Source organism: Leptonotus elevatus, chromosome 16 (assembly GCF_054856555.1).
Source record: "Leptonotus elevatus isolate MCC_2025b chromosome 16, RoL_Lele_1.0, whole genome shotgun sequence".
Lineage (NCBI taxonomy): Eukaryota > Metazoa > Chordata > Actinopteri > Syngnathiformes > Syngnathidae > Leptonotus > Leptonotus elevatus.
In genome coordinates, this window is record NC_141254.1 from 10,687,020 (window position 1) to 10,701,495 (window position 14,476).

Genomic DNA, 14,476 nt, shown 5'->3' on the forward strand with positions numbered 1-14,476 from the left:
AACACAAGTGAGATGCTTGGCAAATTCCGATGACACGTTCTTAACCCCTAGTCGACAGCAATAGAAAGCATGGACTTTCACTCGCACGCACGCACGCACGCACATACACATACTCACCCACATGCAAAAAAAACAAAACAATGATGATGACATTACCGAATGAACAATACTGAGCTCTTTTTGAGAAAATAAATAAAAAATAAAGAAAGCATGGACTTGCTTTTTTCTTTATTTTTTGCAAATTATTTAGCAGATAAAAAAAGTCATCAAAGTGTAAGAATTTTGGGAACATTTTCGAAATGAGTGCTTTTCATTTTCATTGGACATCAACAGTACGAGTTATTTAATAACTTAGAATTTAAATATATGTATTTTTAAGTAAACTGTAAAAGCGTTTTTTTATGCTTAAAAAATTATTCTAATAACTTAATTTATTTTATTTATTTATTTTTAACAAAAAAAGTATACTGTAAATGCATTTAAAAAAAAAAAAAGCTTAATAAAAAGAAATACATTCCTGCACTGAAAGAAAATAAGAATAAAAATTGCTGACTTAAAAATTCACGGACAAATTCCATTCAATGGACAGCAAAAGTATGAGTTATTTAATAACTTAGAATTTAAATATATATTTTTTTTAAAAAAAGGACAAAATAATAACAATAAAGAAAACCTCTGTGTAATGAAATAAAAAAACAAATTGTGCAATATTTTTTGAAATAATGCGGTTGTGGAGAAAAAAAAAAGGTAAGCTTAGAAGCACTTTTATTATGACAAATGTACAAGATCATAAGAAATAACAGTTAACAAAAAGGGGGTCCGCTGGGTTCTATACAGAAGGATTTCGGTACTTTTTCTCCCACATTCAATATGAGGTAACGGGGAAACAAATCCACTTGTCTTTTTCATCAACTGTGTTCCCATGCAGCTTCTGCTTACTTCAAAGATACAAGTTTAAAAAAAAAATAATAATTTTTTGTTTTCCTCTGCATGTCGTGATGATAAATAGCCGTAGCAAAGACCATGTTGGTCCTTGGGCCGTAAATGCCCCCCCAAGAGCATTTTCATCCGCCCTTGCCCATGCAATTCGAAAACGAGGTACTCTTATATGAACATATTAAAAAAAAAACACGAAACAGGAAGACAATAATACAAAGAAAAACAAAACAAAATGGAGTTGGTTACTTATTAAAAAGTTTATACAAAAAAAATAATACTCTTGACTTCTTTTTTCTTTTTTTTTGCCAGACCACACGCAATGAACACGTACATACAGTAGAACCTGAGAAGTTCACACACACAAAAGCATTGCAATTTGGACCTCCCACTCAAAATCTCTGCTTTTTCTTTGGCTTTTTAGGCATTATGCCACGACAGAAGAAGTGTGATGATACTCATCTTGAAATGGAAATTAACAGGTGTCTGCTCAGTTCACATGACCAATGGGGTAGTTGCCACGGACTTTCGCGTTTCACGCAGCGCCGTTTCCGGCCACTGCTGGCCGCGTTCCTCCCACCGCGCGCGCTCCGGCCGTTGGGCGTCTCACCTCTCTGAAATGCTTCGGACAACTGAGACACACTAACTACAAGCTCGCACCCGTCGACAGGAACGTGCAACCTAGGGGCACGTACTGGGACGCGGCTCACACGTCGCAAACCTGAACCGGAAATACAGCTGATGTGTGAAACCAGGAACTCCTCTGTGACATTAACCCCATAAAGTTATAGATTACATACCTACAACGGTACCTATAGAACACCACTTACATTTAAAGAACACATTAAAAATGAATACTTATGTGGGGTAACTAAAATTTCTTTGCCTCAGCTAGCTACTAGCACTAGCTGCTAAGGGCTCGCTGTTGCACTCATTATCGTTCAATTAGGCAACGAAGAATGAAAATAAACACTTGTAGGGACTTTACATGGTCTTCTAGTGGCTCAAAGACTTCTGAGAGGTGTTGAATATAAGAAAGAAAATGACTTATTTGGGTACTGACGAAAAAGTGCTAACATTAGCTACTAGCCCTACCCGCAAACTAGCTTACTGTTATAGGCATTGTCATTTTGTTAGACAACAAATAAAAAGATGTCTGGTATGTAGATTATAAGAAATGCTTTGGAAAGAAAAAAAGGTCTGGAGACAGGTGTTAGCTTTAGCTGCTAGCGCTCTTGGGAAAATGGTGTGCTCCACTCCAGAGGTTCCACCGTATACAAAAATATCCATTATATAGTAGAAAAGAACATTACGAGAAGTATAGATAGCATTATTGAGATTGTGTTTACTCTCAAAACGTTTACAAAAAAACAACACAGACAACAGATGGCAGTTAAAATATTTTGTGTACAATATACAAAAAAACTAGTCATCTATCATTTTATATCAGCATGAATACATTCACACCTTCACATATATGCATGACACCTTTTTAATATTAGCGTAGAAAAACTAGGGAATAGTGTGTTTTTTTCTCTCTCACCTTTCCTCGTGGAATAACTGGAAACCGGAGGTGCGGGAGCATGTGGAGAACAGGTGAGAGGGACCTTTGTTTTTTTTTTACATGTTGACTTGAAGAGGGTACAATAATAATAATAATAATAATAATAATAACAGGAATATAAAAATACAATAGCACAAAAAATGAAATCGTACACCTTTTTTTTTCTTTTTCTTTTTTTTTTTTTTACAATTGTTCATTATTGCAGACATAGTCCACGAGGTCTGTAACGCCCAGCAGGTCGTCTTCGTCTTCGTCCTCCTTGGCAGGTTGTCCGTTGCTACAGTCCATTTGGTTGGTTCCCTTCGACTCCTCGGTGGGCTTCTCCTCGGAAACCTTCTTCTCTTCCGGAACCTTCTCCTCGGCCGTCTTATCCTCTGTGGCTTTCTTCTCTTTTGGTTTCACCTCCTCCTCCTCCTCCTTCACTTCCTCCACCTCCTGCTCCTCCTCCTCCACCTCCTGCTCCTGCTCCTCCTGCTCCTCATCGTCGTCGTCCGAGTCGATGCGGTTGACGCGTTTACGGATGGGACGGTCCTCCTCTGAGGATTCCTCTGAGTCATCGTCCGAGTCTTCTTCCTCTTCCGACGCTCTCCGGCGTTTCAGGGCCAGACGACGGCCACGCTGCTTCGAAGACTCTTTGTCCCCGTCTTCATCCGAGGAGTCAACTCGCCGTTTGGACAGCCGGTCTCTGGAGCCGTCCTCGGAATCTCTGGAGAAGCTCGCTGGGAGATAAAAAGCAAGGAGGAGGTCAAGAGAAGCAAACTTGGTTGACTCACATGATTATCACTGATGCCCCCCACCCCCTTTTTTTACCTTCACTTTGCGAACTTTCCAGGCGTCGTTTGGGTTTGTTTTTCTCCAGATTGGTTCCAGCCTGGGATCCTTCCGATTCGGACGTCTCGCAGTAGTTGACCTGAGACTTGTGACTTCGCCGCGAGCGCCGCCGGCTCACGTCAAGGTCGCTGTCGCTGTACTCGCTGGAACCTGCGCTCGCTGCAGAGATACACGAGGGTTCAAACAGTTTCCGTGTCCATTGATGGTCTGCTAAACAGGCTCCTCCCTTTATGACTGCACCAACATGCTAGGTTTCAAACGCCATAGACTAGTTACTTGAGTGTCGTAAGATAACAAAAAGGGTAATTACACAAATATTAGGACAAGGATACAAATGGATTAAAGAAAAAAACAAGACAGAAAAATTGTATTATCAATATTTAGCCCGCAGAGGCGGTGCGAGGTTGGGGTCCCACCTAATGACGTCACAAAGTGAGCACCCGCTCGTTTTCTTGTAGAATTTGTCATAGGGGGGCGAATGGAGGAAAACACAACTTCTGTGATGGTTTTGATGAGGAATTAGCATTTTAACATGGCGACAAGTTCCAAAACGTTGATTTTTCACATTACTGTCCCTTTAAGTAATGTGAAAGGGGGAAAAAAGTGGAGAAAATATACTCAAATAAAAAAAGAAAAATTAAGGAAAATTACATCTTATATACGAAAATAGAGATTAAACAATGCATTACAAAAATATTTTTAAATAATAGCAAATCTTATGTAAAAATCATGCAAAAACCGGTACATTTTTACTTTTTTAAAGACACTTTTAAAAAAATTACATAAAAAAAACAAAACGTTTTTTTATTTTTCAAATGTCAGACTTTTCATCCAATATGGAAAAAATACTTAAATCCATAAAAAAAATCTATGTGTTTTGACATAAAATACTAGTGCTGTCAAAGTTAAAGCAGTAACTGATTAATTAATCATAAATTAATTTTGACCATAGATGATCCTTTAGCGGATGGCTACATTTAAGGTAGCACAGGTTGTGTTTGAGCAATAAACATAATTACATGCATTAAGGTAAAGCATTAAATAACTGCTTGCGTATCACATTTAGAATATTTGTTCACGTCAAAATATTGGGGTCATTTTTTTCCATTTAATATTATGCAAGTAATTAACTGATTAGAAAAAGAGGAGGATATGTGCAGTGGATCAAAAAATATTGAAGACGTCCTCATAACATTAAACGTCAAAAGAATTAACACATAACCGGTCGCTTCAAATTTGGCGGGAAAAAAATGTTAATAAAAAAGCGATTAATCGATTCAATCAAAATTCTAAGATGTGATTAATCTGATTAAAAAAATAAAATTGACAGCTCTATAAAATACACAAATATGAAAAATACAAGGGTTAAAAAAGTTACAAAGAATACAAAATATGACAAAAATATTTAAAAACAAAAAAATGTAGACAAAAAAAACTTTAAAAACATGAAATACAAAATGACCATATTTGAAAATGATATAATATGGTATAAATGTTTCATATTATTCATATTATTTTTATCCAATAATTTATGTATTTTTGTTATAGTTTACATTTTTAAAAGTGTTTTTTGACTGTAATACTAGCCTCGTGACTTGTGTTGTTGTGAATGAGTGCCACAAAGCGGGTTCGTACCAATTTCCTCTTCGTCGTCGTCGTCGTCCGTCTCCACTTCCTCATCGTCCGAGTAGCCTTTGGGTCTCCGCCGCTTTCGGGAGCTCCGTCGTCGCTGAAGCGATTTCTTGTTGCGGGACTTGGACGAGCGGCGTTTGCCGCTGCTGCCGCCGTCGGAGTCCGTCTCGGCCGGCGTCTCGTTGCCAGACGCCACGAATTCTTCCTCCGAGCTGGAGGGAAACAAAACGGTTGAATAGACATAATGAAAATTGAGACCAATTTGAGAATTTGCTGCTTTTAAAGTCAGAAAAGCACAATTATTGGATGTTTCGAAAAGATTGTGAACATCCTGTGATGTGGTGTGTTAAAATAGATTTTTGTTGTTGTCATGACCTGCTTGAAAAAAGGCCGCACATTAAACCTGTTGAATATCATTTAAACTGGTAATTAGGCCATATGTGAGCATTTTTCACCCCTTTCGATCAAAATCAGCCAAAGCCCGATTATTGGATGTCTCTAAAAGACTAGCCTCAGGTGTGTTTAAGAGGTTTTTTTCTCAGGAAACCTTGTTTTTAGATAAGCTAACAGTTCTGCTACTGCTCTTCTTCTTTGTATTTTCTTATGGCACAATGCTGCCTCCCACAGGCCAGTATTGGTACTACAACAACACCTAATGAGGTAAATGTGGTTGTGTGTGTTGCGTTTGTCGTCTGGAATACACACAAGGGGATTTCTCCCGCCGTCATGTTTGGCTTCTCTCCAATTTTCAAAAATGGGCCGTAAGTGCGCGTGTAGGCCGCTTTACCTTTCACTGAGGCAGAACTCGTCCTCGCTCTCGTCGTCGTCCGCGGTGCTGTCGCTGTCCAGGTCGTTGAGGCGCCGCCGCTTTTTCTTACGCTGGCCGCTGTTGGGCCGAGGCGGTTGACCGTTCTCCTTGGCTTCCTCCGACTGGATGATGGTGGCCATGTCCTTCCCCCTGCTCCCTGTGATGTTGGCCATGTCTTTGCCGCGGCCGGCTCCTGTACACCGTTGGCACGTTAGGACATCAGACACGAATCTCGCTGTCCAAATACTTTTGCGGAAAGCTCACCTCCTCCCTCGGCTTCTTTCACGTCCTCTTCGATGGCCTCCTCGATGGCCTCGTCAAACTCGTCGAATCTGTAGCTGATGTTCTTCTTGGCCCTGGTGGAGCGTCGCCCCCAGCTCTTACGCGGCTTGGCCTCCTTCTTCTTCTCCTTCACAATCACCTCCTGCTTCTCCTCTTCCAACTCCACCTAAGACCAGAAGAAAAAAATAATAATAATCAGGTCAGGGACTCAACCGCGAGTTTGGCGGCCTCGTTGCGTCCTTACCGAGGGCGTGATGATGTTTTCCAAGCTGATTCCGACATAAATGAGACGCTCTTTCCTGGAGAACGTCAGGAAAAGCACAACATCAGCGACAGACACTTCAAGTTTGATGAAATGCCAACGCAACAGGGAGGTGTCACCTTCTCTCCGCCCGTTGTTTCTTCTTCAAGGCGGCGTCGAGGTTTAGCAGTTGCTCTTCCAGTTTGTCACACAATTTTTTCTACAGAAACAGTCACAGTTTAGTACAACAACAACAAAAAAGCACCTAACATGCTCTTCTTTGTCATTGAGACGTACATGTTGGCAGGGCGGGCAGAACCATTCTCCGTCGGGGATGATCATGAGGGGCGGCCTCAGGCAGGCCGTGTGGTAGCCGCTGTCGCACGAATCACACAGCAAGATCTGCACAAAAACAAACAAATAAAAATCATGAAATTGCACATAATGACAGACTTATTCAGAAAGATTTTAAAATCAATTGAACATTATGCATATTGTATATTTTATGTACTATATATTAGAAATAATATTTTATTATACTTAAAACATTTTCATTATTTTCCATTAAATGCATTATTTTGGAGTGTAAATGTATTCAGTAAAATCAATTAACTTAAAAAATGGCTGCATTATTTCCATTAATTTAGAATTTATTAAAATACAATGTACCTGTAATTAAAATGTGTTCTGTATTTAGTTATTTACACGTGTATAATTTAATACAATTATAACAATTACTAAATAGGTAAATTAACGACTTAAAAAAAAGGTATTCTAATATTTAATTGTAATTGGTATATGTTAAATTATTTATACTAATTACAAATTAGTCATTTAAATTCCATTTTAGTCTTTTGCCATGTTATATATGCTATATTTATTTAATTTCATTTCACATTTAGTTTTTAATTATTCAATTACAATTAAGAATTTATTAAAATTCAATGCACAAAATATTTTTCTTTCTTTTTGTATTTCATTGTTAATTAAAATCCATTTGATTTCACTTTTATTTTTTACAGTTTGTTTTACAATTCATTTAAAATTGGTGTATAAATAAAAATTCTAAAACATTTCATTTTATTTTATAATTAAATTGATTACATTTATCAAATTAAAATGCACTGTCAATGTTTATTTTTATTTATTATGTATTTTCAAATAATGAAACTAAATTTGTTTACATTTTAAAATTAAAATGAGCATTTTCTTACTATGGAAATGCTAAAAATGGCAACGATGTCATTATCCTTCCCATTGTGTGTCACTATCACTTCTAAATGTCACAAAATGGCGGCTTTGGTTGAGCTGGCAGCGAACGTGCGTCTGCTCACCAGTTCTGGATGGTTGGGAAGCCCGCAATGTTTGCAGGGGTCGTCGTTGGGCGGCAGGTCGTCGTCGCTGGACGTGGACGAGTCAGAACTGCGGCGTTCTCGGTTGCGTCGGCGCCTCTTGGGCCCTCGCTCCACCTTGTAGTCCTCGTCGCTGTCGTCCTCTTCTTCCTCGCTCTCCTCGTCCTCGCTGGACTGCTCGTCGCTGTCGTCGTCGTCGTCTTCGGAGCCTTTCCTTTTGTGGCGGCTGCGCATGTTGGACCAGCGCGCCTTCCGCCGCTTCCGTCCCTTCACACCGAAACACAAAACGACTTCAATCAGCAAAGGCGTTACAATTTTATTTATTTATTTTAATAAATGGGAAAGGAAGTGAGGAGGAAAACTCGCCTTCGGTTTGGGCTGACCGTCCTGATCCACGTTCTTTTCTTTGGGCTTCCGCACAACAATCTTCACTTCTTCCTCCTTTTCTTCCTCCTCGTCTTGTTTCTCCTGAAGCTTGTCGACCTTCTTGTCTTGGACCTCCACAGCCTTTTGCGTGGGTCTGGAGATCCTGGGCGATCGTCTCAAGGACATGCCAGTGCCACCCGCGTTGGTGTCCGATTCCGAGTCGGCCTGCTTGTCCTCCTGCTGAAGTTTCAGCCAGCGTCGGTGGGCCGCCATTTTGGCTCGACTCCGGCCGCCGCTTTTGTCCGACCGAGCTTCTTCGCCGCCATTTGCCGCATCTTTCTTGGACTCGTCTTCCTCGCTTTTGTTTTTAGCTGCCTGGTCGGTGTCCGCTTCTTCGCCGTCACGTCCCGCCGTCGCGGTTTGATCGTCGGGTTTTGTCGTTTTGGATTCTGTGTCTTCTGAATCGTCCTTTGGGCCGAGTTCATCACTTTGGAACTTTGCATCAGGCGAACATTTCGACTCATCGTCTATATTTTTGCTTTTATCCGTCTCATCTTTCTCTGATGTGTTATCGTTTTTGGAGAGTTTTTCCGTTGTGGAATTCTTTTCGCTTTCTTGACATTTGCTGACGGTCTCTTTCTTGGACTCGCTTTGTTTGTTTTTTCTTTTAGCTGCCTTACTTTTGTCTTCCGATCGCTCACTTTCCACCAGAAGCTTTTGATCACTGGATTTCAGATTTATCGTTTCATCGTTTTCTGTATCGTCTTTGGGACAAAGTTGATGTGTTGTGGGAACCTTTTGGCTTTCTTGACATTTCTGTTTTGTGTCTGGCAGAGCTTGGTGGCCATTTTTCGTCTCCTTCCCGTCTTCTGATGGCTCGGTTTGTGCTGACGTTTTGCCGTCACTCTCCTCTGTCGTCTTGAGGTCACCGAGTTTGGCCGTTTTGGATTCATCAGAAGAGTTTTTCTCCGTCGTCGTGTTACTTTGGAAAAGTTTTTCCGTCTTAGAATCCTTTGGACACGTAAGCTTTGAATCTGATGGACTCTTGTCTTCCTCATTTTTGCTTTCCGGTGGTGTTTTGCCGCCACTCTCTTCCGTCGCTTTTTGATCTTTGAGTTTCGTCTTTTTGGATTCATCGGCAGCATCTCGCTCTGTTGTTTTGGAGGAGAGCGTTTCCATTTTCGCCTCCTTATTGGATTCTTCCTCATTTTTGCTTTTAGTGGCGACGGGTTCGTTGCTTTTGCTCGGGTCTTCTTTTTTCTCCAGAGTTTTGTCGTCATTTTCTGCAATCCTGTTTTGGTCAATGGGTTTCACCGTTTTTAATTGATCAGGAGAATCTTTCGCCATCGTTTTGGAGAGTTTTCCGGTTTTAGATTCCTTTTGAGATTGAAGTCTTGCGTCATGTTGAGCTTTGTCATCACATTCTTGTGTCGCCTCAACGGGTTTTGCCGTTTCAGATCCATCAGCTGCATCTTTCTCTGCACTTTTGGAGAGTTTAGCCCTTGTGGAATCCTTTTGACATTCAAGGTCACCGTTTTCTGACTCATTCCTGGACTTGTCTGCCTCGTCTTTGCTTTGCGTTACCTCATGAACAACGGGTTGATCGCTGGTTTTCGACATAGCCCTGATGTTATGTTCTTGGGTCACACTTTGAACGTCTGGTTTCATCCTTTCGGACCCATCAAGAGCGGCGTTCTCAGACGTATCGCTTTTGGAGAGTTTATCACTCGTCAATTCCGTTTTGCTTTCTTGACATTTGACGTCTGGCAGATCTTGTTTGACGTTTTCCGTCTGTGTCTTGGACTCGTCTTCTGCACTTTTGCTTACAGCCGCTAGAGTTTTGATGATGGCCTCTTCGGTCACGTTTTTGCCACTATGTTGTATCGTTTTAGCTTTTTCTGTTTTATCACATGTGGTTTCACTTTGGCTTTTGCCCTCTCGAAATTCAAGCCTCTTGTTGTCATCCTCGTTTTCCGCCGATGGGTGCTCCACCTCCATTTTGTCAGCCTGTTCAGAGTCCGGGTCCATGATTGAGTTTTCGGAAGTTTCAGGCGCAAGCGTCTTAGGTTGCTCATCCTGATTTGATTTGTGCTGGTCGTCTTTGGCAGCGTTCACAGTTTCTTCTGCGGATTTGGACGGCGAGTCGTCCATCTTGGCAGCGTCACGACACCGGTTGTCTTCAGAGGTGTCCGACATTCTTGGCTTTTTGGAGTCAGTCACAGAAGCGCTACTGGTTTTCGCACTGTCGCTAGGAGCCATCTCCTGACACAACTCCACCGTGTTCACCTTTTTGATTACAGACGACTCAGACGATTCTTGGGATTTCTGGCTTGCAGGCTTATCTGCCTTTTTAATGACTGTCAAGTTTTGGCTCCCCGCAGCATTTTTTTGCCACTCTTCCTTTTTGGTCACAGATTTGTTCTTGTGCGATTCCTCCTCAGCAGCCTGCGACCAATCCATTTCACTCTCACACGTGTGCTTTTCGGATTTGCTCGATTCTTCTGTTGACGTGTCCACACAATCCAGATTTATTTGAGCATTTTCTCTATCTTTTGAATCACGGTCTTTGACCTCTTGATTTGATTTGTCCTTATTCTTTAGAGTCGTGTCCATGTTGTCCTCCATTGGCAATTCTGTGCTTTTATCTGTTGGCTTGGGCGCTTTTAAATTCCTGTCTAGTTCCTGATTGGACGATTTGTCATCAGCTTCTTTAGAACAAGATGTCGCTGCTGCCTTCTCTGTTGCTACACTATTTTCCTTGTCAAGAAGCGTAACTGTGTCCTTCTCCGGACAGCTAGAATCCTTCTGTTCCTTTGTGGATGCCAAACCCTTTTCACTCAAACGAGGCTGGAGGCGTTCTGACGTGGGCTGAACTTCACCATTGACGTGGTCGCGCCCACAGTGTGTCTGTTCGGACACGGCGGCGGGTTTGGCGTTGTCCTTGAGCGGAGACACCGGCGTGAACTTCATGCCTCTTTTTTTCAGTGGGATCTTGGCTTGCTGCTCGTTCTTCATCTGCTGGATTTCATCCACGCTCTTCCGCTTGGCCTCTTCAGGGGAGGACTTTGGAGCAGGGTCCCCGCTCTGCGTCTCCGCCTTGGCTTCCGACGTGTCCATCGGCTCTTCTTTGATAGTCTGGACTTCATTTACTAAACCGTGATCCACCGACTTCTGTGACGTAGCTTCCGCTATGCCGTTCACTGACGATTTTATCTCAGACGTCTCAGATTTGAGCTCATCTGTGTGATCCAGTTGTCCATTGCTCTCCGTCTTTGGTGACACCTGGAAGGCCGCCTTGGTGGAGTCTTTGCTGTCCTCATCAGATGAGCTCTCATCTTTTTTTACTTCACCTGAAAATAGAAAGCTCAGCTTGATTTTTTTTCTACTTTGTTCCACCAAGAAAATAGGTTTGTGTGGTCCAACCAAATTCACCAAAGTCCAGGTCAATTTTTGATCTACATTTTAGGATTTTCCTTCTAAGATTTAGTGGTCAATCAATCATCCAAGACATGATTTTCAAAACAAGTCAAGGATATGACATTCAAAAGTATTTAATATACATTAAAGTACATAACTACATATGTATTTAAAAAAAATAGGAAATTAAAAAATTTTAACGTTTTTGGAATTTGATCCATGAGCCATAGAAAAATATTATTTTTTTCAAAAAAAAAAGTTTCATAATAATAATAATAATAATATACCTGCTTTGTCCATTTCACTTTTGGTGTCTCGCTTCAAGAGCTCGGGATCAATATGCGTCTTGAGTAAAGCCACCACTTGAGCCAAGTCATTGCGATCTCTACGAGAAAGAACCAAACAACCATCAGCATCAACTAAACACCGCCTCTTCTTCCTCGTACCTGACGATGCATTTCCACGAAACGCCGTCCAGGTCGTCCTGTTCCTCCACGTAGAGGCGAACGTTGTTGTCCTGGTCCAGCTGGAACCAGTACATCTGGCCGTCCTTGTCGCGGCCGATGGGCTGCAGACGCATCTTGTCCGGGTCCTCCTCATTGATGGCATTCTTGAACTTCAGGTTGTCGTCAAACTGACACTCGCACAGATACTACACAGGCAAAATATGACATTTTTTTATGCATCGTTGCAGATATTTGCTCTTGGCATTTTTTGTGGAACTTGAACAATGTTTGTGTGTTTATATTTGTTTGTTTACTTTAAGGATGGCTGCCTTGCTCTCCCATGTCATGCTCTTGTATCCTTTTTCTTCCAGCTCCCATGCCCACGCCGTGTTGAACTCTTGGCATATCTGCAACGGAACCGCAACAAAAACATTTCTACTTGCAGTTAGATTGTATTTTTTCTTTTTCTTTTTTGTGTGTGGACATTTTCACGTCAGTTTAATACTGCTTTGTTTTTTTTTACCTTGACTAGATATTTTTCCCATCTGTCTGCTGACACTGACTTCCCGATCTTTCTCAGCAACTTGACGTGAAGATCAACTAGCAACTTAGGAACTAAACAATAACACATGTTTAAAACCAATACAGAATTCACATGTTGCTGCAAAGCTCTACATTCTGAGGAATTATACAATAAGACTAAAACAAATTTGTGAATATTATCCAGTCATTTTTGAATGTGACATGAGAGAATGCATATATTCAATTATTGTAATTTAAGACTGGTAGTTAAAAATGGAAATCTGACTACTATACTCATTTGTGACAAAATTGACAATACATTGAAATAAGAATGAATGTACATTGATTAATGTAAATGCTAAATATGAGAATTAGTCTAATATTTAATCAAAAATATCCACAAATGTAATCATTTCAAGGCTCTATATAAAAATGAATGTATTCATTTAAAATATATTTAAAACATTTCGAAATGTAAATTAATTAAAGGTGAGATGTACTAGTTTATTTTATGGTATTAACAACAACAAAAAAGGATATTTGACTAATAGCAGAATAACTAGAAATAAAACAATAATATAGGAGGTCCCAAACTAAATAAAAATTCAGAAATTAAATAGGGACAATTTAACATTCAACTAATTAATAAAATAATTATTTAGGCAATTATAAACGAATAAATAATAACAAATATTTAAAGTACTGTACAGAAAATAAAATAAAATAATTATAAAATAAATTACAATATGATTTAATATAGGAAGATTTATTTACTCAATATTTAAAAATGTACAGATAAAAATTTAGTAAAAATATTTCTAGATAATTAACACTTTCATATTTTTGTTACTTGGCTCTTACACATCATTGAAAATATATGAACATAATCACGTTTTCAATCAAAAATCCCTTTTGTAGTTCGCAAGACCCGTCAATTTCACCACAATGTTCTCCACAGGAAGTCCTTTCACTGCGTTAGAACCAAACGCTAACGGCAGCCTTTAATTTGGCGGCACGCACCGGAACTCATCCGGGCGAGCGGCTAAGCAGCACTTAATTTGGTGTTTTAACAGTGATTAAAGTACGGCTTTCTACTTCTATGACTGGCATTTAAACACACTGGCACAGTTGAAACGCCCACGACGCTTTCGTCAATTAGCATCACCGCAGCAACCCGGAAAATGCGATTAAACGAGCGAGCTAGCTGTACGTGTTGTATTCAGGAGCGACGAATAAAGGCTTGCAAAGCGGAGGGGGAATGAAAAAGCGTAAAAAGTGACACAAACACGCGGTTAATTCGGTCAATTAACATCCAACTAAACGCGTCCTTGCTTATGAGCTCACATATGATCTCAAATGTAAGATCCCGTGTTGGTTAAATGTGCATTAGACTGAAGGTAAAGGTGAGAGAAGCACACAATAACACAGCATTGCTAACGTCGCTAGCCCTGTTAGCTCAGTACCAGCGATTGAAGTCTCTCCTCCTGCCTCCTCCCCCTCCCGGGTTCTTTTCGCGAGCCTTACCTGAGGATGTGTCCCGCAGGTATCGCTCCAGCTGCGGGAAGGTGAGCTCCGGCAGGTCCAGCTGCGCTCCGTACCGGTCCAGAAAGGAGCAAATGACGGCGTAATTGGGACACAGGACAGGGGGACAACTCGCCGTTGCCGCCGAAGCAGCCATCTTTTTCCCTCCACACCAACCTGTCAAGTGCGCAAGCGTCCGGGGAACGCTCAACGGGACTTCCGCTGGTGACAAAATAAAATACAGGAAGCTAGAAGACAAAGCAAAACATCAAAATAGTTCACCTGACACCATACCATGCACAGTAATACTACCTACACAAGAGTAATGATAATTATAAATTTCACAAATTAATAATACTTGGTCAGTCGAGTGTTAGTTATGTTTATAAATTATTCACCAATCACCAAGCAAAGTGTTGAAAAAGGCTTGCGCTCTGTGACGATGCATTGTGATTGATTGGCTCAACAAAAATCATTTTGGGGGTTCCTGAAAAGTGATGCAATGCCAGCAATATTTACAGTTAGTGTATTTGGACTAAATAATTGCAAATGTATAGT

The 14,476-nt window shown here is 40.7% G+C and overlaps 1 protein-coding gene across 1 annotated transcript; it reads right to left on the minus strand.

Annotated features, from left to right (window-relative positions):
* Window positions 1-748: 748 nt before the first annotated feature.
* rsf1b.1 (remodeling and spacing factor 1b, tandem duplicate 1) lies at window positions 749-14,083 on the minus strand. Its single transcript, XM_086099010.1, has 15 exons — window positions 13,922-14,083; window positions 12,399-12,490; window positions 12,190-12,282; window positions 11,876-12,081; window positions 11,717-11,814; window positions 8,013-11,362; window positions 7,629-7,913; window positions 6,592-6,696; window positions 6,435-6,514; window positions 6,298-6,352; window positions 6,036-6,219; window positions 5,751-5,964; window positions 4,967-5,175; window positions 3,311-3,490; window positions 749-3,219 (listed from the first exon to the last, which is right to left on the minus strand). Exons 1-15 carry the CDS (start codon window positions 14,073-14,075, stop codon window positions 2,684-2,686), a joined length of 5,841 nt encoding a protein of 1,946 aa, XP_085955136.1. The 5' UTR covers window positions 14,076-14,083; the 3' UTR covers window positions 749-2,683.
* Window positions 14,084-14,476: the final 393 nt, after the last annotated feature.

Excerpts from the sequence above, each read along its gene's own strand:
- rsf1b.1 (XM_086099010.1), bottom strand. The coding sequence starts at position 14,075 with ATGGCTGCTTCGGCGGCAACGGCGAGTTGTCCCCCTGTCCTGTGTCCC. Across the intron at positions 11,815-11,875 it reads TCGTGGAAATGCATCGTCAG|AGATCGCAATGACTTGGCTC; the intron begins GTACGAGGAAGA and ends TCTTTCTCGTAG. Across the intron at positions 7,914-8,012 it reads ACGGTCAGCCCAAACCGAAG|GGACGGAAGCGGCGGAAGGC; the intron begins GCGAGTTTTCCT and ends TTCGGTGTGAAG.